This window comes from Ipomoea triloba, chromosome 8, assembly GCF_003576645.1.
Source record: "Ipomoea triloba cultivar NCNSP0323 chromosome 8, ASM357664v1".
Lineage (NCBI taxonomy): Eukaryota > Viridiplantae > Streptophyta > Magnoliopsida > Solanales > Convolvulaceae > Ipomoea > Ipomoea triloba.
The window spans coordinates 12,126,553-12,149,323 of record NC_044923.1 but is presented as its reverse complement, the minus strand read 5'-3'; the positions used below and the strand labels follow the sequence as shown (position 1 = coordinate 12,149,323).

The 22,771-nt window shown below is 39.6% G+C and overlaps 1 protein-coding gene across 1 annotated transcript; it reads right to left on the bottom strand.

Moving 5' to 3' along the window:
* Window positions 1-22,262: 22,262 nt before the first annotated feature.
* Window positions 22,263-22,631, bottom strand: LOC116026969 (protein YLS3-like). The gene has a single exon (XM_031268393.1). It carries the CDS (start codon window positions 22,629-22,631, stop codon window positions 22,263-22,265), a length of 369 nt encoding a protein of 122 aa, XP_031124253.1.
* Window positions 22,632-22,771: the final 140 nt, after the last annotated feature.

Genomic DNA, 22,771 nt, shown 5'->3' with positions numbered 1-22,771 from the left:
TTTAATGCCCTCTAGTCTGTTTGAACAATTAAACTTACCTAGTTTAAAGCCGACAAGGCTTACACTTCGCCTAGCCGACGGAACCACGCGGTATCCAAAAGGTCTAGCGGAGGACGTGCTTGTGAAAGTAGGAGAATTTTTAGTGTCAGTCGACTTTATTGTTTGTGAAATGTGAAGGGATGAGCCCTTTGGCTCTTTAATCCTTGGAAGACCATTTTAAGCTACATGCCATGCTCGAATTGATGTGAGCACGGTTGGAAGACCATTTTAAGCTACATGCCATGCTCGAATTGATGTGAGCACGGGAGAAATTGCCTTGAGATTTGATGGACAAACCGAGAAAAAAAGAAAAGGAAAGAGTTGAAAAGAAAGNAATTAAACTTACCTAGTTTAAAGCCGACAAGGCTTACACTTCGCCTAGCCGACGGAACCACGCGGTATCCAAAAGGTCTAGCGGAGGACGTGCTTGTGAAAGTAGGAGAATTTTTAGTGTCAGTCGACTTTATTGTTTGTGAAATGTGAAGGGATGAGCCCTTTGGCTCTTTAATCCTTGGAAGACCATTTTAAGCTACATGCCATGCTCGAATTGATGTGAGCACAGTTGGAAGACCATTTTAAGCTACATGCCATGCTCGAATTGATGTGAGCACGGGAGAAATTGCCTTGAGATTTGATGAACAAACCGAGAAAAAAAGAAAAGGAAAGAGTTGAAAAGAAAGATGAAGAGTTGAAAGCCATGGTCAAAGCAAAAACCAAGACCAAACCGAGATGGAAGAATGAAAAGTTAATTTGGAAGAACACATGGGTTCCAAAATGTTTTCAAACCACGACAAAGAAATATGGTTGAGTTAGAAGGAGACACGTTGCGTCTAGCCAGAGACATAAAACGTGGCGCTGCTTGGGAGGCAACCCAAGGTTTTAATAATTAATTTACGTTGTTTTTATGTTTTGTTTTTAATGCTTTATTAGTATTCTCGTTGGTATATGTTTTTGGGAGACTAATTTATAGGGTTAATGGTCGAAAAATGCTATAGGAGAGCCAAAATTGAACAAAAGGCGAAAGGAAAAACCGAAAACCGGAGGGAAATACTGGACTGGACTGTCCACGTGTCATTGACGCATGAAGGACACGTGGATGGATTCCAGTATCCATCCATGCGCCCAGTCACGCGTGAAGGACGCGTAAACGAAGCAAAGTGGCGTAAACAAGTATGCTCGGCCGAACCACGAATGTTTCACCCCCAAACACAATTTTCTTCTCCTCCTCCACGCCAAAACACTAGTCCTAAGCAAGGTTTGAGTAAAAGTTGATTATTTTTCACCTTTCTTGATCAAAACAAAGGCTAGAACATCACCACAAGGTAAAAACATCTTCTTGAAGCTATTCCAATGGTTGTTTTTTAGTTTTGAAGATTATATTCATGAAATTCTATCCTACATTATTTTGCATTATTTTGCAATATTTTGTGTGATTTGATTGTTGATAATGGTTAGAAAAGCATCATAGAACTTTATTTCATTGCTTTCTTCCATTATTTATGATTAAATTGGTAGATTGAATTCAATTGAACTCTAGTGTGAACACCATGAAAATTCAAATGGGTTTGCTTGATATCTTAATGTTATGATGAAATTGATGCTTGAATTGATGTGGAAACTTGTTATAGAACATTTATATACCATCAATTTGATATTACACATGCTACATTGTTGAATTGCATTTTCATTCTTTAACCCTAACTCTTGAATTGGGGAAGAAGATGAAGTTGACTTTAACCCTAACTCTTGAATTGGGGAAGAAGATGAAGTTGACTTTTTGGAATTATTGACTTCTATATTGACATTGTTGACTTTTGAATTGAATTGCTACATCTTGAAATTGAGCATGTGTGTGATATTGGAACTTTATTGTTGACATTTTCATGATGAGAATTGATCCAAAAAGAGGGGAAACTATGACGAAATTTTCAAAAATCCCAACCCCTATTTTCAAAATTTCATAATTTTTGACAACAAATTTAGGCAAAAATTATTAGTGTGATATTGGAAGGAGTTAATACCAGCCAAGGTCCCTAAATTTCTTTGTACACCACATTCTGAGTACAGTTTAATAAGCCCTTACGTTCATCACAAATTAAGATTTTGAGTCCATTAGGATTACTAACTCGCGAAACTGCCACATATAACTGTCATGGTTAAACAAGAGCACATTTTAATTATGGCAATAAACCCATCTACGGGCAGAACGAGAAGGGTAGACTTACTTATGACCCAACTCAAGGGAATGGGGGCCAGATGACTCATTACAAGCCTAATTATAATTCTCAGTTGGATTATGCACAACAAAGAAGGGACGACATAAGAGAGGTCGACGAAAGACTCACAAGAACTATCATGGAATTGAAAAACGATAGAGCCAATCTTAAGCAGGAGATTACTCAGGAGATTAGATAAGAAATTTCAAACTTAAGACAGGAATCGAAGGCTACTCTTAAGACAATAGAAAACCAAATATCCCAGATGTTTAAAATGATGTCCGAAAGGCATTACGGGCAACTTTCAAGCAATACGGAGAATAATCCTAAGGAAAGAGTCAATGCTGTGGAAGCAATTGAAGAGAAACATAATGAATGCGGTCCAATGGATGTAATTTGTGGAATATGCAATTGGGAGAAATGAAGAATGAAGAAGGAAGTAGAGAAGACTACCTCTTGTAGTCCAAGCCTTGAGAAGAACATCGAAAATGCTTCTTGTGAAATTCCAATGAAGAAAGAAGAAGGAAATATCACCTCTTGTGACCATAAAGAAGGAAAGAACGAGGAGATCACCTCTTGTGATCAAGCTAAGGAGGACGTGTTGCAAAAGCACGAATCCAAAACCTCAAAATGAAAAGATAGGGCAAGAAAATGTACATTTAATGCTTTTATGCAAAAAAATTTCAATGATAAAAAATGTCGTGAATTATTTGGAAATGAAGCTTATGATGATTATGCTTGTTTAAGCAAAGAGATTTCGGCTTTTATGACTATGGGTTACCCCATAAATAAGGGTGACCCGGGATCTTTGGTAGTTCCTCTTTCCGTTAAGAACATGGACTTTCCAAATGCTCTCGCCGATCTTGGAGCTTCAATCATTTTAATGCCCTCTAGTCTGTTTGAACAATTAAACTTACCTAGTTTAAAGCCGACAAGGCTTACACTTCGCCTAGCCGACGGAACCACGCGGTATCCAAAAGGTCTAGCGGAGGACGTGCTTGTGAAAGTAGGAGAATTTTTAGTGTCAGTCGACTTTATTGTTTGTGAAATGTGAAGGGATGAGCCCTTTGGCTCTTTAATCCTTGGAAGACCATTTTAAGCTACATGCCATGCTCGAATTGATGTGAGCACAGTTGGAAGACCATTTTAAGCTACATGCCATGCTCGAATTGATGTGAGCACGGGAGAAATTGCCTTGAGATTTGATGAACAAACCGAGAAAAAAAGAAAAGGAAAGAGTTGAAAAGAAAGATGAAGAGTTGAAAGCCATGGTCAAAGCAAAAACCAAGACCAAACCGAGATGGAAGAATGAAAAGTTAATTTGGAAGAACACATGGGTTCCAAAATGTTTTCAAACCACGACAAAGAAATATGGTTGAGTTAGAAGGAGACACGTTGCGTCTAGCCAGAGACATAAAACGTGGCGCTGCTTGGGAGGCAACCCAAGGTTTTAATAATTAATTTACGTTGTTTTTATGTTTTGTTTTTAATGCTTTATTAGTATTCTCGTTGGTATATGTTTTTGGGAGACTAATTTATAGGGTTAATGGTCGAAAAATGCTATAGGAGAGCCAAAATTGAACAAAAGGCGAAAGGAAAAACCGAAAACCGGAGGGAAATACTGGACTGGACTGTCCACGTGTCATTGACGCATGAAGGACACGTGGATGGATTCCAGTATCCATCCATGCGCCCAGTCACGCGTGAAGGACGCGTAAACGAAGCAAAGTGGCGTAAACAAGTATGCTCGGCCGAACCACGAATGTTTCACCCCCAAACACAATTTTCTTCTCCTCCTCCACGCCAAAACACTAGTCCTAAGCAAGGTTTGAGTAAAAGTTGATTATTTTTCACCTTTCTTGATCAAAACAAAGGCTAGAACATCACCACAAGGTAAAAACATCTTCTTGAAGCTATTCCAATGGTTGTTTTTTAGTTTTGAAGATTATATTCATGAAATTCTATCCTACATTATTTTGCATTATTTTGCAATATTTTGTGTGATTTGATTGTTGATAATGGTTAGAAAAGCATCATAGAACTTTATTTCATTGCTTTCTTCCATTATTTATGATTAAATTGGTAGATTGAATTCAATTGAACTCTAGTGTGAACACCATGAAAATTCAAATGGGTTTGCTTGATATCTTAATGTTATGATGAAATTGATGCTTGAATTGATGTGGAAACTTGTTATAGAACATTTATATACCATCAATTTGATATTACACATGCTACATTGTTGAATTGCATTTTCATTCTTTAACCCTAACTCTTGAATTGGGGAAGAAGATGAAGTTGACTTTTTGGAATTATTGACTTCTATATTGACATTGTTGACTTTTGAATTGAATTGCTACATCTTGAAATTGAGCATGTGTGTGATATTGGAACTTTATTGTTGACATTTTCATGATGAGAATTGATCCAAAAAGAGGGGAAACTATGACGAAATTTTCAAAAATCCCAACCCCTATTTTCAAAATTTCATAATTTTTGACAACAAATTTAGGCAAAAATTATTAGTGTGATATTGGAAGGAGTTAATACCAGCCAAGGTCCCTCAAGTTTGATGGTTTCGCCAGCTATAGTCCTAAACTTTGATTTTGAATTTCATAGTCCTCCGAATTATAATTTTTGACCTTCTTACGGTCCTCCCGTTACAAGGAGCTATTTGCACCGTGATTTTCAGGGGTAAAATAATACTTTTGCTTAGTTTATTTGGCGCTGACGCAGTAGAAGAGGAGTTTTCCCCTTAAAAATACCCCTTCGTCGGAACACTGCAGGTTTTACCCTCTCGATTGTCCGCTCCACTGAGCTTTTACGGTTGAATATTGTGCTAAACTTCAATACTGTTATTGAAGGTTGGCTATCTTTCTCTAATCAATTATTCTGTTGTGCATAGTAGTGAACTCCACAGTCTTCCCTAACTCTACTGCCGGCGCCGCCACTCACGGCAGCAAAAACGGCAGCGACTGCAGATGCTTCAACATCCTTAGCAACAATCCTTCTGCTAGGCCCACTCCCGGAAAGTCCTCTCAAGGCAACTCCCAAATCCTTTGAAAGCTTCTTCGCATAAGGATATGCTACCACTCACTTCCCTCCCTCCGACGCCGGGTGCGTCGCCGACCCTAATTTCGCCGCCGCTTCATTGACGACGGCGGAAACAGTGCCAGAAGAAGAAGAAGAAATATTCACCAGAGATACATCTTCAACTGCCGGCGAAGACGCGACGGGCTTAGATTCTCCAGCGGGGTAGGATACGGGACTTGCGATTGGGCAATTCTTCCATGGAGACGGGACTTGCGATTGCCGCGGGATTCTACTCCGCAGGAAACTACTGAGAGTGGGGATATGGCTTTGAATCCTTCTATGGAAACTTATTTTGAGAATATGAATGCCAGGTTTTCTGTTCAAGATACCACTTTTGCTTCTTCTTCTTGTTGTTTGGAGATACCCATTGTTGATTATGATTTCTTAGTAGTAGATTTTGATGGACTGGGTGAAGAAGGGTTCGTCAATTAGTTTATGAATTTTTGACATTTGATTGACCAAATTAGCTAGGTTCATTTTTTGCATCTAATCTGATATTGAGCTCTTCTTGCAGTTTTAAGTTTTTGGAGCCAATGATCATTGGTCACAATTTTGAATAATATTTTTCAATTTAGATCGTAAACCTCTTTAGGTATTCTGTGAAGATACAGTTCTTTGATATTCTTCTATCACTGCATGCTGCAATTCTCTCTTTTATTCTTTAACAGATGTGCTGTCTTTCCCTTTCTTACTTGCAAGTGTGTGCATTTTTTTTTTAATTTAGATCATAGAAAATATATTTACCAAAGTTGGTGCATTAAAATGATTTCCAAGGAGCGTTAAAGAATAACGTTTTAATCTTTTCTGCAACTCATGGTTCATTAAGATTACCATTTTACCCCTGAAAATCACGGTGCAAACGACTCATTGTAACGGGAGGACTGCAGAAGGTAAAAAATTGTAATTTGGAGGACTATGAAATTCAAAATCAAAGTTTAGGACTATAGTTGGCGAAACCATCAAACTCGAGGGACCTTGGCTGGTATTTGCAACTAACCAATTGTTTTTATGCATTATTGGTAATTGTTGAAATTTTATAGGACGGGTCGAACTAAAGAGCTTGCAAAGGAAAGTAAACATGATGATGCAGGATCTAGTAGGCAACGAACAAGAGTACAACCCTCTAAACGTCAACAACCGAAGGAGATTCCACGACAAGTCGTTCCGGAAGAATTGGGTACAAAGCCCCTTAAGGAATTTGTCACCAGCGGAGCGAGCATTACAAAGCCCCTTAAGGAATTTGTCACCAGCGGAGCGAGCATTAGTGGATGTTTACCAAAGAAAACATTTAAGCTGAGGGAGGTTCTTTGATCCAAACATATTGCGTGAATTCGGATGCGAAGATGAGGTGTACCGATTGCTTCAACATGAATTCGGATGCGAAGATGAGGTGTACCGATTGCTTCAACATCCTCAGTTAGGGAGACTTTTCGAATGGAGGGGTCCAACATATCCCCCCATAACCAACGAGTTCATAGCCACACTTGATATTAGGCGTGAGGCCAACAATGCAAGGCAATCGATACTGATGGTTTCCCGATCTTCAGGCGATCGGCCGGCGGGCCAACACTACCGGAAAATTACAGGAACAATAAACAAAAGCAAGAGTAGACACCGTATTTTGACGTGGAAACCGAAAGGGTGAAAACCACGGGCCTTTTTGGGCGGTTCCAAGCCAAAACTCACTCATTTTATTGATAGAATACTTGTACATATGTTGTTTTTCTGTCTTCTAGTCTCAAGAAAAAATGTCAGCCTTTCCTCATGTTGAAAACTCCTCCCCCCCTTCCTCGTTTCTTTCTTTGTTTTATAGTATAAAGGTGGTAGACGTTGAGTAGTGAAAATGGATAATTAATAGTGAATTTACTAGGATTTATGGATAATAATGGGTAGGTTATAATAGGATTAAATGGGTGCTGAATGGGAAATAATTGAGTAATTAATGGTGATTAATAAGGTAATTATTAGGGGTTATGGAGGGGTGCTAGGAAACCGAACGGTCTGCTAGTCCGAGAGTTATGCCCGACTGCTTGCTAAGTAACATCGACCGAGTGCCTATGCTAGGTATCTATCATCAGTCCCTCACTTTTCTGTGTCTCGCGAAGTATGGCACGGAAAAGTATATCGTTTCGCCTCAAAATCAACTCAATAGCTGCCTTCCGAAAAAAAATTTGCCGACTCCTTAAACAAGCTTTTAGCCAACTAATACCGACTACCGTTGTATGACTTCGTATTTTTCACACTCCTTTTTTCAAGGAAGCACGGTTGACCGAGTGCCGACTCCTTTTTCAGGACTCCGGTCCAACCAAAACAACAACTGCCTTATAGCCCTTTTTTTTACACTTCTTTTTTCAAGGAGGCACGATTGACCGAGTGCCGACTCCTTTTTCAGGACTCCGGTCCAACCAAAACAACAACTGCCTTATAGCCTCTTTTTCACACTCCTTTTTCAAGGAGGCACGGTTGACCGAGTGCCGACTCCATTTTTAGGACCCCGGCCTAACCAGAACACCAACCTTATAACTTCTTTTTCACACTCCTTTTTCAAGGAGGCACGGTTGACCGAGTGCCGACTCCTTTTTCAGGACTCCAGTCTAACCAAAACAACAACTGCCTTATAGCCCCTTTTTCACACTTCTTTTTTCAAGGAGGCACGGTTGACCGAGTGCCGACTCCTTTTTCAAGACTCCGGTCCAACCAAAACAACAACTGCCTTATAGCCTCTTTTTCACACTCCTTTTTCAAGGAGGCACGGTTGACCGAGTGCCGACTCCTTTTTCAGGACTCCAGTCTAACCAAAACAACAACTGCCTTATAGCCCCCTTTTCACACTCCTTTTTTCAAGGAAGCACGGTTGACCGAGTGCCGACTCCATTTTTAGGACCCCGGCCTAACCAGAACACCAACCTTATAACTTCTTTTTCACACTCCTTTTTCAAGGAGGCACGGTTGACCGAGTGCCAACTCCTTTTTCAGGACTCCGGTCCAACCAAAACAACAACTGCCTTATAGCCCCTTTTTCACACTCCTTTTTCAAGGAGGCACGGTTGACCGAGTGCCGACTCCATTTTTAGGACCCCGGCCTAACCAGAACACCAACCTTATAACTTCTTTTTCACACTCCTTTTTCAAGGAGGCACGGTTGACCGAGTGCCGACTCCTTTTTCAGGACTCCGGTCCAACCAAAACAACAACTACCTTATAGCCCCTTTTTCACACTCCTTTTTCAAGGAGGCACGGTTAACCGAGTGCCGACTCCTTTTTCAGGACTTCGGTCCAACCAAAACAACAACTGCCTTATAGCCCCCTTTTCACACTCCTTTTTCAAGGAGGCACGGTTGACCGAGTGCCGACTCCTTTTTCAGGACTCCGGTCCAACCAAAACAACAACTGCCTTATAGCCCCTTTTTCACCCTCCTTTTTCAAGGAGGCACGGTTAACCGAGTGCCGACTCCTTTTTCAGGACTCCGGTCCAACCAAAACAACAACTGCCTTATAGCCCCTTTTTCACACTCCTTTTTCAAGGAGGCACGGTTGAGCGAGTGCCAACTCCTTTTTCAGGACTCCGGTCCAACCAAAACAACAACTGCCTTATAGCCCCCTTTTCACACTCCTTTTTCAAGGAGGCACGGTTGACCGAGTGCCGACTCCTTTTTCAGGACTCCGGTCCAACCAAAACAACAACTGCCTTATAGCCCCTTTTTCACACTCCTTTTTCAAGGAGGCACGGTTGACCGAGTGCCGACTCCTTTTTCAGGACTCCGGTCCAACCAAAACTACCTTATAGCCCCTTTTTCACACTCCTTTTTTCAAGGAGGCACGGTTGACCGAGTGCCGACTCCTTTTTTAGGACTCCGGCCCAACCAAAACACATCGACCTTATAACTTCTTTTTGCACTCCCTTTTCAGGGAGGCACGGTTCCGAGTCCCTCAGTCTCTAGAGCAATCAATCTCATGCTCATGCAATTAGACTGCCTCAGTTACTCATTATAAGCAATCAATCTCATGCTCATGTAGTTAGGCTGCCTCATTACTCATTTGTAAGCAAAGGCAGATAGACTGCCAAACTCGAAGGCGATCCGAAGATCATTAGAACTTTGGATTATGTCAACCCAACTCAAAGGCGATCCGAAGATCATTAGAACTTTGGGTCATCTCAACCCAACTCAAAGGCGATCCGAAGATCATTAGAACTTTGGGTTATCTCAACCCAACTCAAAGGCGATCCGAAGATCATTAGAACTTTGGATTATGTCAACCCAACTCAAAGGCGATCCGAAGATCATTAGAACTTTGGGTTATCTCAACCCAACTCAAAGGCGATCCGAAGATCATTAGAACTTTGGGTTATCTCAACCCAACTCAAAGGCGATCCGAAGATCATTAGAACTTTGGGTTATCTCAACCCAACTCAAAGGCAGGCAGACTGCCACACTCAAAGGCGATCCGAAGATCATTAGAACTTTAGGCTATCTCAACCCAACTCAAAGGCAGGCAGACTGCTAAACTCATTTGTCCAACGGTGATCATAGATCACTTAGGACTCAACTAAGTTATTTCAACTTAGCATCTCAATAGGGCAGTTGGATTGCCTCACTTACTTATCCGTAAACAATCATAGATCGCTTTTTAGGATCTGACTAGGTATCACAAACCCCTAATCAGTCCCCAGATTTTACTCAAACCATTTAAAGGGTTGGTTAAACCGAAACTCAATCGTACCAATTAGAGGGCTGGTAGACCACCCGAGTCAATCTCGGCTCGACCGGCTACTTGATTGACCCTTTTACAATTTATTTTCACTACAGGTACAAAAAATAATATACAATAATTGTACATTGAAAAATAATAAATAAGATTGACTTCTCCATGCTGTCGTTTTCTCTCATGCCAAAACTTTTTCATCAAAGTTTTGCTTCCAATTTGTACTCTGCCATCTATGAAATTCCAACACTTGTGCACACCGATTTTGAAATTCTAAATCCAAAATATACTCCGCAAACATGCAGATCAGTCTGCCACTTTCAAGTCTTGCATATTTCTCCTTGAATCTTCACGTGAGAGTTTCCAAGCTCCAAGAAGTACTCAATTTTATTTGCTCCCATTCCCCTTTAATATTTTGGATTTTCCTCACCTTATCCCACGTATATATATATGTACTTTATTTAAATCCATCTCTCTTATACGTATCTCTGGAGAATATCAAAACTTCAATTTGCAATTTGTAGCTGTAATAAAGCTATGATTTCCTTCTAACTAGCACATGTGTTTCACCTCCATTATTTATAGCTTTGACATTTTCCATGCATAAGCATATCCACGTTAGGAAAGAAATGTTTCAAAAATACTTCATAAGATTAGCTTACTGCCCCAGTCGATACTATATAACTCGACACATGCAAACCATACCTTGTATCAATAAATCCTGAGAAAATATTTTTCTTTCCACAAGCCAAGGCGACCCACTATCCCTCATCAATCCACTTGAATCTTACATATATTTTTCATATATGTCCAAATTTTGCATGTAGCCAAAGAATTTCTATTTACACATACTGGTAATTAAATTTTTCCTTACTTGTGTGAAAAAGGTTTTTCCATGATTATATTCCCTTTTGTGCTCCCTTGCCTCTTGATTGCCAGACTGCCTCCCAAAATTCTCTGCTTTTACCGCCGAACACCTAGCCCAGTGCTATCACGGAGGTCCGGACCATCCCTTGGATATCAAAGCTGCTCAGGCGCTACACATTTCTTCCAATCATATTTTTTATGCCAAAATCTCCATGTGATCTTAAAATATACCCTTGTGAAAATTCAATGACCATATTTTTACAGCTGGCTGTCCTTCCATCAATCGCCATCGACCTACCATATTTTTATGGCCGAATGGCCGACTACTCCCTTGCTTCTAGCGAATCGACTCCTGCTCTCACTTGCTTTCAAGGGCAATATATTCTCACCTCTCTTTCAGGGTAGTTCTTACCCATTTTTCAGGATGATTTTCATAGCGTTTTTTAACTTTTGGAGTGAAACATAAAAAAAATTCCATTTGCATGCATAGACATATCCATATAAGGAAAATTCATAAGAATGGCTTGGATTACTACTCAACGTCTGACTACTTTCTCGCCAACTACGGGAAAATAGGCCCCTTTTTTAGGATAATTTTGTTTCTTGATAAACTCCGCCTCCCCGGCACAGTCGGTCGGCGCTTGGGGTGCTTCGCATGCAGTTTGTACACGTAGTATTTGTGATGATAAAAGATAGGAGAATATTTTTTTCATACCCGAAAGTCGCCGGAGCTGGGAGTCAATTCGAACATAGGAATGACACTATCCACATAGCGCACTAGTAATTTTTGGGAGCCGCTACAAGCAGTCAGTCCTTCTGCCACCGCACACACCAGCCGACTACCTCATTACTTCTGACAGATCATGTCTATCGGACCTGCTGGTATTTGTTTGGCTGAGTCCCTCAGCCATCAACAGGCTGTCTCAACACCAGGAAATATGGTACGTACGCCCTGTCTCCATGTGTAGCAGACTAAGCCGCTCTACATGTTTTTGAAATAATAGATATTTCTGCAGTAACTCCTAAGGTGAAAGTCATGCTTGCCCAAAGAGCACAACCTCATAGGAGGCGGTCACCAAATTATGTTTCAAGAGCACAACCTCATAGGAGGCGGTCACCAAATTATGTTTCACAACCACTGTCCATACATGTTGCAAGTGTGTCCTTGGAAGCGATTTTCCGAAAATAAAAATTATTACAGGTTCTTGGGAGGTATAAAGAAGCTGCTCAATCATTCACGGTTGCTACGGATATTGTTGAATCTTCATTACTCACAATTTTGCCTAATATACACTTCTCTCTTCCCTTCGCAATTTACAGAAGTACGAAGCATGCTTTGACTATGTTCATGGCATAAATAAGTTATTGTTATCTCGTTATTCCTACCCATCTTTCAGGGCAATTCTCACCCGTATTTCAGGGTGGTATTCTCACCCGTATTTCAGGGTGGTTTTTAGCCGACCATATTTCTATGGCCGACTGGCTAGTCTGCTCGGTCAGTCCCTCAGTCGTTCGGGACAAGGCCTTTGAGGCTTTGATGCCAGAGTTCTCCATTTTGATGACGAATTTTGTAGAACAACAGCCCTTTGTTAGAATTGCATTCGCAGCATGCGTGGAGATAATTTCTCTTGTTGGTCGACTATCTTCTCCAATATCAAATCCCTTTCCTTTTAAAAATGCCATGCAATTGAAAACCAATATTTTCTCTGTGTAAAATGTGCCTTAAAAAATGAAAAATTCACATGCTTCCCCATTCAATTCTCCATACCTCGTGCCTTTATCCACGTATATGCATGTTCATTCCATATGTAAAATGTGCTTGGAAATGGTAACTGCAATAGTCAAATATCCGAACTTCCATATAAACATTGCTCATGTATGTAAACTTATAGAAGTTACCAACGAGCATAATAATCTTCCCGTTGAACCAGTTCGCGAACGATATTTCTACCGTTCTCGTGTTACCCCTCTGAAACCATTCTTACCTATCTTTCAAGGTTGTTCTCACAGGTCTCCCAAAACATTTATCACCCCTCTTTCAGGGTCTCACCCGTCTTTCAGGGTGTTTATTGCCCATATTTCAGGGTATCACCCCTCTTTCAGGGTCTCACCCATCTTTCAGGGTGTTTATTGCCCATATTTCAGGGTATCACCCGTCTTGCAGGGTGGTTCACAATTCATCCCGATCGATCATATTCCTATTGCCTACTCTTGACTGGTTCAGTCAAGTCCCTCAGTCTGACACGATACTAATCACTGCTCGCTCCTTTTACTATTATACCATGTACTATGTACCTCCATATTTTCCATGGAGGCAAGAGGAAATTTCATGATTACCAAATATGCTTTCCCAAACTTCTGCCTTATCACGTACATATGTATGTGAATAAAAACAATGAATTTTAGGCATTGAAAATTGAAGTTTCTCATTTTCCTTTTCCCTTATTGCCACGCAAATATACAATACCTTGGTTGTTGGAGATTTTCCCATTGAGGCTCCGAGATTCAAATATTGCAAAGCTACATGAAGAGGGCATCCATGTGGCGATCTCCCAACTCAATCTCCGGCCGAATCTCCCCAAAAGCTTTCTTTAACGCATCAGCTTCGTTCTTCCCAACCAGTTGGAGCATTTCTCTATGAATTTCATTTGCACGCGTCATGAATAGTTACAAAGACCTTAGTGAAAATTCTCCATGCTGCCGGTTAATTTCTTCATGATCGAACTGAAAGAGGCACACGACTTTTTGTATCGGTTCCCACAGACGGCGCCAGTGATGGTTTCCCGATCTTCAGGCGATCGGCCGGTGGGCCAACACTACCGGAAAATTACAAGAACAATAAACAAAAGCAAGAGTAGACACCGTATTTTGACGTGGAAACCGAAAGGGTGAAAACCACAGGCCTTTTTGGGCGGTGCCAAGCTAAAACTCACTCATTTTATTGATAGAATACTTGTACATATGCTGTTTTTCTGTCTTCTAGTCTCAAGAAAAAATGTCAGCCTCTCCTCATGTTGAAAACTCCTCCCCCCCTTCCTCGTTTCTTTCTTTGTTTTATAGTATAAAGGTGGTAGACGTTGAGTAGTGAAAATGGATAATTAATAGTGAATTTACTAGGATTTATGGATAATAATGGGTAGGTTATAATAGGATTAAATGGGTGCTGAATGGGAAATAATCGAGTAATTAATGGTGATTAATAAGGTAATTATTAGGGGTTATGGAGGGGTGCTAGGAAACCGAACGGTCTGCCAGTCCGAGAGTTATGCCCGACTGCTTGCTAAGTAACATCGACCGAGTGCCTATGCTAGGTATCTATCAGATACAATTCGCACTCTTTGGCCATAAATACCATTTATCTGTTAACGACATTGCAGTTGCTTTGGGATTTCACAACCAAGCTGAGGTATCCATGCATTACTTTAATGATTTTAAATTTGATTTTGACACTGACAGAGATGCTGCAAATTATTGGGGCCAGATCACAAATGGACTACTGTATCACTCACGCAACCTGGAAGTCAAGCACATCACGAACAACTACCTTAAAGCTATTAGGTTAGCATTGGCTGTAAATCTCTCAAGGAGAAAGATAAATCTGAATAAGACCTATCGGCAAGATCTCTTTTATATGTGGAGTATGGAGAATAGAGTGAATGTGAACATGAGAACTCAAGTGAAGAAGTGGCTTCAATCCCAGACTAGGCAAAAGGTACAAGTTGTATTCTTAGGACCTTTGGTGACTAGATTGTGCCAGGGATTGGGCCTCGGCAATCATTTAGCGAAAGANAATACACCTAGTCTAACCCATCCTTTCCAATAGAATTTAAACCTTGTTTAATCTTGTTTTCCCTTATATCCAAAATTCCAAAAACACTTCTTAGTTGTTATACCTTAATCTTTAAAATGGTTTGCTTGGATCCTTACGGGTTTCAATACCTTGGTGACTAGAGTCTAGGTGATTACTCCTTACGTGTCATAAATTCCAATCCTCGTGGTTCGACTTTACACCCATTTTCACATCACCCTACACACTACACCATTACCCATTAGATATTACACACTGGTTAATAGGTATTTGAATTTCAAATTCCCTCCAACGGATCTGAAAATTCACACCTATAAATACCCTTGCTCCTTCTCATTTGGACAAGGTTGGAAAAGCAAAAAAGCATTAGCAAGCAAAATACTCTCAGTGTGCAAAAATATTCAAAAGCTCATAAATCACACTCCAGTTTACGAAAGAGATCTTGTGAAGCTCAAGTGTTGAATCAAGAAGATCAATCACAAGATTCTCGAGTTGGAGAAACACTCTCAACCATTCCAACCTATCTCTACTTTGGAGAAGTAGAAAGAAGCGGAGTAAACTTTGAAGAAGTTGAAAAACCTAAAGAGACGTGACTGCCGGGCTTGGTGATCAAAGGAACACGTTGTAGAGGAAATATTCTACTATTAAGGGGAAAATAGTGCAATCCTTCACAAGTTGTGAAGAAGAGTGGAGTAAGCTTCGTTAACAGTCGAACCACTATAAAAACTTCTCTCTCTCTCTCTCTCTCTATTTTATTTTACGTACTACATTGCATGCCACACAAACCTAATTTTCATAAGATAAAGTTTCATGCAAAGTGATCTTAAAATTTGCTATAACCTTTCTTATCCGCTGCGTTTATCTTTGATCAAGTTCAATCCTCTCAAGGGTTTGATCTTGTGAAAAGTTTTCAAAATTCCTTGTAAGTGTATTCAAACCCCCCCCCCCTCCCCCTTCTAGATTCACATCTTTATAACCGGGACCAAAAATGTCCTGTTGACATGTTCTGAATCTGAGTATTGCTTGTATGAGTATTTTCCCTTGGAAATGAACTTGAGTTCGATATGTTGAGGTCTTGAACTCTTTTGAGTAATTCTTTGGCTTCTAGAGTCTTGTATACCCTTTGGAAAGTGGTTATTCGAGCTACGACTTTACATGTATCTATTGGTATGGGAGGGAGTTATTTGGGGATTGTATACCTTTGTGGTTTAGGCATCTTATGCCTATGATGTTTGGGCATCATATGCCTGTGTGATTTGGCTTATACACCTTGTGATTGGGCATTGTATACCTCTGCGATTGGGCTTTCATACCTCTGTGATTTGGGCATATATGCCTCTGTGATTGGGTTTTCATGCCTCTGTGATTGGGCTTCTATGCCTTTGTGGTTTGGGCTTATATGCTTCTGTGGTATGTTGTTTACCTTACGGTTGGGTGGTTTGGTTTGGAGGTTATTCTATATTTCTTGGATTGTGTCACTCTAAGGGAGTGATGTGAGGTTGTTGATTGGTTAGTTTCACTTGTGTTGTTCAGTTGAGCTTGTGTTGTGGTTGAGTATCTTGTTATGGAACTGTGGTATTGTGGATTCATTCCTTGATATTGAATTCGTTGAGGTGTCCTTAGTTTGTGATTCATTCAGTATTGAATTCGTTGAGGTGTCCTTAGTTTGTGATTCATTCAGCCTAGTGTTGTTGAGTCATCTGGTTTTTAAACAAAGGACAGTTTCGTTGGCATATATTCTATATGCGTGTGTAAAATCTATTTACAAAGCTATGCTATATTATTGTATTTCTCACGAGTGTGAGTGGAGGATTACTTAGCATTTCTTTGCTAATATTTCTAACTGTTTTCCAGGTATGGAGTAGATTTTGCACGAGAGAGCGCTAGGTGTAGAACTACTTTTCCCTTTATGATTAGCTTAGAGATTGTTGATGGTGTTTAGACTTTTCGGGCCTGCGTGCCTTAGACAATATGTTTGTATTGACTTGCTTAGATTGTGTTTCGCATTTGAGGATTTTGAGTTGGATGTTGGATTTTGCGTTAGCATCTAGGTGATAGTTAACCTGGATGTGGCATAGCACCTTCTGTGGTTTAGTTAACGCTTCCGCATTTATATAATTTAGCGTTGAGATTTGTTAGCCTCTGCTTTATGTTATTGCTTATCTCAGCCTGAAAATTAGGGGTGTTACATTACTTGCTTCATTTTAGGATTTATGTTTTGATACTTTCATTGTGAATAAAAGGAGTTCCACAACGCCATTGCACTTCAATTGGTTGTCTTCTTGCACTAACATTGTTTCATGTAGCTTGGAGAATGGAGGCTAAATATATGTTGTAAGCTTAAAGTGTGGAAATGAAAGAATGCTTACTTGGTTGTAAACCTCTTATCCCTTCTACTTTTTATGCCCCGTTTTTCAATTCTAGAGTTGTTGTACATGTTCCTTGCACACTTGATAAGCACTTGCTACTTCGCACCCGCAAAATGCTATGCTGTTGATACCCCACAACCCCGGAAACACTTCTAAAGTGTGGAAATGATTTGACTGATTTTGAATGACCGCGCTCCTTTATTCCGCTTAGTCCTCAAGGTAACATCGAGGACGATGTTTGTTTTAAAGTGTGGAAAGGACGCACCTTGTGCTTAAATTGTGTTGTTACTTGATTGATTTATTGGTCTTGTCTTATGGGTGTATTTGATCTTTGGAGAGTGTGTCATTTTTCGCATTATCTACGGAGAATGTTAATCATGTGCCAAAAATAATCGCATTATCTACGGAGAATGTTAATCATGTGCCAAAAATAAAAAGTTTTTCTCTTTGAATATCCATGGGAAGTACCCCTTCTTTACCAAGCAATTGTTTTGACCAAATGAGTTTTAAAATTCTTGTATGCTTGCATGATATTCACCTTTTATTTTGCTTGGACCTTAGTTAATGATCTCTCAAAGTGGGAGCGTGAACCCCTTACCATTCACTTTTTTTTTTTTAATGGGAAAACTCGTAGCATATGCATGCACTATGGGTGAAATGTGTCTTGTAACAGACAAAGGATTATAATAGAGTAAACTAGCCAATATATATTACCTATAAGCGGACGATACTCAAATAAAGAAGTAAATAGGCAACAGTTCATGATAAACAAACTTAGGTTGTCTATATATAACTTATTAACTCAAACCAAGAAGATCAATAGACAACTTTTACAAAAAGTATAATTTGAAATATTGTGTAGTTAACAAGTTAACTCTCCGACATCAGACGATGTGATTTATGTAGACTCTTGGTGACACACTGACACAGGTATTTGTGTAGATTTATAATTGGGAAAATACTACATGAACCCCCATTTCATACTCCAACTTGTACTCCATCTCATAAACTTTTGATGTAGACACCTATCCTGGACCCACATGGTAAAAATATCAAATCTTTATTTGAAACATTAAGGAGTGAAAGTGAGGAAGTAGAATTTGAAAGTACATATAGTATAACTCTTATAATTGCGGTATTGGCTGGTACGTGATGCCATCCTTGAGCTTACACGTGAACGTGAATATGACCATTTTTGCTTTTAATTTACTGTAGTTTGTTAATATCCATCCTTTTCGTCGTTTTCCTCGCAATAGCCGAGGAAGAGTACGAGGAAGACGAGTTTTCAAAAAAAAGTACGAGGAAGACGAAGAAAAAGCCATTTGTATTGTACGTTTTATTTTCCTTTTTTCTGGAAATATAAAGTCAAAAAACTGATATGACATGTGTCCGGGTCACAAAAATAGTACATTACAATGCATTTAATGTTGCTTATTCGTGAAGTTAGTTACTCCGTATATTATAGATACTAGATAGAAATCACTATAATTATTCGGCAGATTATATCATGTACTTTTTTTTTTTGAGGAAATTATATCATGTACTAATATCATCTACTTTGCATTGTAAACATTAGTAAATATATATATATATATATATATATATATATATATATATATATATATATATATATTAAGTTATTTGTTTATATGTACAGAAACGGTTCTCTGTACATATACAATGTATTAACTGAAAGTACGTAATTTTTGTACCAAGTTTCACAATGCAATATGAATCTTGATCCATGCAACCATTGTAATTATTCATCTAGTCTAGTAATATATATGTAATTGATGTAATTTACTGCAATAATAATAATAATCGGATCGAAATTCATACTCATCCATTAATAATAGAGAAACATATTTAGGAATGCCAAAAACAAAAGAAGAAGAGACAGGGAGGAAGAAATAAGGTATGATGAATTAGCAGATGTTGGAACCATCACCGGCCTGATCCCTGCCCAGTGGCGGAGCCAGAAATTTTCTCCAGTGGGGGCGAACCGGCGAAAGATTGAAATTTAGGAGATATTTTGAAAAAAAAAAAATTTACATACCGAGTCATAAATATTTTTGACTAGGGATGAAAAATTAAAATACATTGAAGATAAAAAATATTTAAAACAAAATATAAAACATAATTAATTTGATACAAAATAATAAAAAATACGATTGAAAGCTTATTTTTTAGTACTATTGACTCCATACCAATATGGCCTCTACTAAAGCTTGAATTCACCCCTCCCGCTTGAATCCACCCCCTCCCATGTGAGGTGCAACCAAATGCCACTAGATCCCCTCCCATGTGAGGTGCAACCAAATGCCACTAGATCACAAGGTCTTTGGCCAATTGAATGCTTAATATGTATATATATATTTTTTTAAAAAAAACCATGGCCAATTGAATGCTTAATATGTATATATATTTTTTTTAAAAAAAAACCACAAATCCCACAAATAAAAAATACATTTGAAACTAAACTAGGTGCTAGTAACCTGTGAGGTTTGAACACTGGCCAACACTGGTCATTCCATACAATTCTATAGCCTTACCATTTAAGCCACCTTAACATTTGCTTGAATGTTAGTATAATTAATATATATACATTATATGAAGTAGGGCAGTGGGGGCAGCTGCCCCCACTGCCCCCATTGTGGCTCTGCCACTGTCCCTGCCGGAGTTGTCTTTGGGACGAACAATGGAGGTGCGGCTGCCGCCGTGGGCGGCGTAGTAGGTGGCTCAATTGTTGATGTTGGCTTCTCCATTTTAACAACTGACACTGCCGTCGCTGCTTCATACAAAATTTTGCATGTATGCATTATTATTTAAAAACAATACTACTTGAACTCCAAAAACTTACTCCTATCTTTTACTTTCACTTATTTTCAAATTTTATTAGAAGAAAAAAATAAGAATGAATAGATTAATAATCATAACTCCATTATATTACATGTCACATCGGTCAGATTATATGGAGTAGAAATGGGAGTCCATACTACTACCATTATTATTTTGGGCGACAAAGAAAATTCACAGTCACTACTCGAGAGTGTGCAGTGAGTAAACCACTCGTTGTGGCCCTAATCAGCAAAGAATCGCAAAGAGGTAAATTAGCCCTATTTTACCTATAGTTAACCGGCTCAAACCAAAAGGGTTGAGATTCGAACTTGTGACTTTGTAGTTACAATTTTATATCCTGGGTTACCCCTATTACTATTATTATTATTATTATTATTATTATTATTATTATTATTTTAATTAATTAATTAATTAACTAGCCTATTTTGCCTATAGTTGACTGGCTCAAACCAAAATTGTTGAGATTTGAACTTATGACTTTGTAATTACAAGTTTATATATTGAGTCACTCGTTGTTGTTGTTGTTGTTAGAAACCCGTCGTGTGAAGTAAATGTGGTATTGTGATCATAGTGGCAATTGATCAAAAGTAAAACAATTTAAATTGTCTCACTTGTTCAAATCAAGAAGTCTAATAATAAATTGCTCTCTTCGCGTCAACAACTTGACCACCTCACCTTGAGTGGCCCGGGAACATTATTATAACTAGTACTATCAAAGTGGGTCAAAGCCTGCTAGCTGATCCGCACCCGCCCCACGATGGAAAATAGGCCCGCGAATATGTGGGCCTAACGGGGTGGGCCAGCCCGCAAGCCAAATAGTTTTAAATATATATATATATTATTGAAAATATTGATAGCCATAAACTTCAATTTCTATTTCACCTAATTTTGTTGAAAAGTATGAAGCAAAGAAGCGTAATTGTTAGTATTATAAATAAATAAATAAATTATATATATATATATATATATATATATATTTGATATCTGAATATTTTATGGACTGAAGTGTGTAATGATTATGATGGATTTAATTAACCCGGGTAGCCCGAATCAATAAACCCGAATAAATTATAGGGGGTATGACAAGTATGGATCAAAGTATACCTCGGAGGTATTTAGTATATTGAAGGAATAATAAAGCTATTACAAGATTGGTAATAACAGGACAAAGATGTCGTTAAGACAAAGAAGTGGAAGATGTCGTTAAGACAAAGAAGTGGAAGATGTATTGTTTAGATAATGTTACATGTTTATATACTAGTTGTAAGCCTAACAAACTGGAGAAAACCCCTCGGGCGGGCCCGGACCACTTCCTGCGCCGATAAGACCGCGTCCAACCACGACCCGGTGCTCCTGGGCCGAGCCCAGAGCTCGGCCCAGCCGACCTCTGGAGAGGTCGGTCCAACCGACCTCTGGAGAGGTCCCAACCGACCTCTGGAGCACCTCCGGAGAGGTCGGCCCTGTGCCAAAGAGGCCCGGGTCATGCTCCCGGGTTGCCCAACCCCGGACCCGTGCTCCGTGCTCCGTGCTGACTCCGTAACGGGTCCGGGTATGATTTATCCATCAGATTAATAAATTGATATGGAGTTATGAACTTTGAATATTAATATTTTAATTTATTTTATTGTTTTCAATTTAAAAATTTTGAAAGTTGAAGTTAAAAAAAAAAAAAAAAAAAAAAGCCAGCCAACCCACACGGGTTAAATAGGGTTGCATGAATCCTAGCCTGCAAGTCTAACGGACCGGCTTGCCGATGTCGGCAAGGCCGGATTCTAGGGCGTGCAAAATGTGCAACCGTACAGGGCCTCAAAATTTTGGACGCCCCTAGTATAGCCTGACCTAATAGTTAGTATATGTATTTGTGATTATATTAGTCCAAAATTAAATTTTTTACATTTTTCTCTTTGTAATATTTCTTTAATTCGCAGTTTATTTATACTTTGATAGGGCCTTACTTAGTAGCACATGACCCCGCAAATAAAACAACCGGCTCTGGATGCCGGCCAAAGATTAGGCCGTGCTAGGGCGGGCAGACTAGCTTTGAGAGTACTAATTGTAACCATGGAAGTGTTCTGCGTTAATTAAATTGTGCAATTGTATGTGCATGCAGTGGTACCTCTATGACTGCCGGGAGGCGCCGCAGGTGGATGGGGTGCAGGAGTACGAGAGTGAGGCGCCGGTGGGGACGGAATTGCCGGACCTGCAGCTGGTAGAGGGGCGCCAGTGGCTACAAAAGATCAGACATCTCTTAATTTCTCGATCGATCAACAATGCAAAATTAATCACGAGGTTTAGAGATCGAATAAATCATACATTCATCGTACCTTTGCATTGGACCGGCACGCCGGCGTTACACATCTGAGGAAGGGCAAGTGCCAAGGTCCGAACAAACGGAATGGAGACGGGGACGTTTCCGGTGACGATGAGGCAGGCGCAGTCAATGCTATCAGTCATCGCCGACTTGAGTGTATTGCAGCAATCCTCCGTCGGCGACGAGCCGCCAGCTTTGCCGCTACTTTCGGTGAGGTAATTGAAGCAAGGGGTGAAGGTGCTGAGGGCTGTAGTGGTGCATGCTGTGTTTATTTGACCATTCGACCTTAAAATTCCCGACAATATTAGTACTAAACCTGCTGTCACTACGGCGCTCAGGCGCCCAGAAGCCTTCAGATGTGCCATTGATAGCATACGACGTCAATAATCCTCCGACGGTTGTTCGTGGGAGTTAAGGATGTCGTGATTTATAGCTTTCTGTGGGTTGAGAGTTGAGACCTTTCTTGGAGATAAAGATGGTTGTTTTGAATCTATGGAGTTGGATC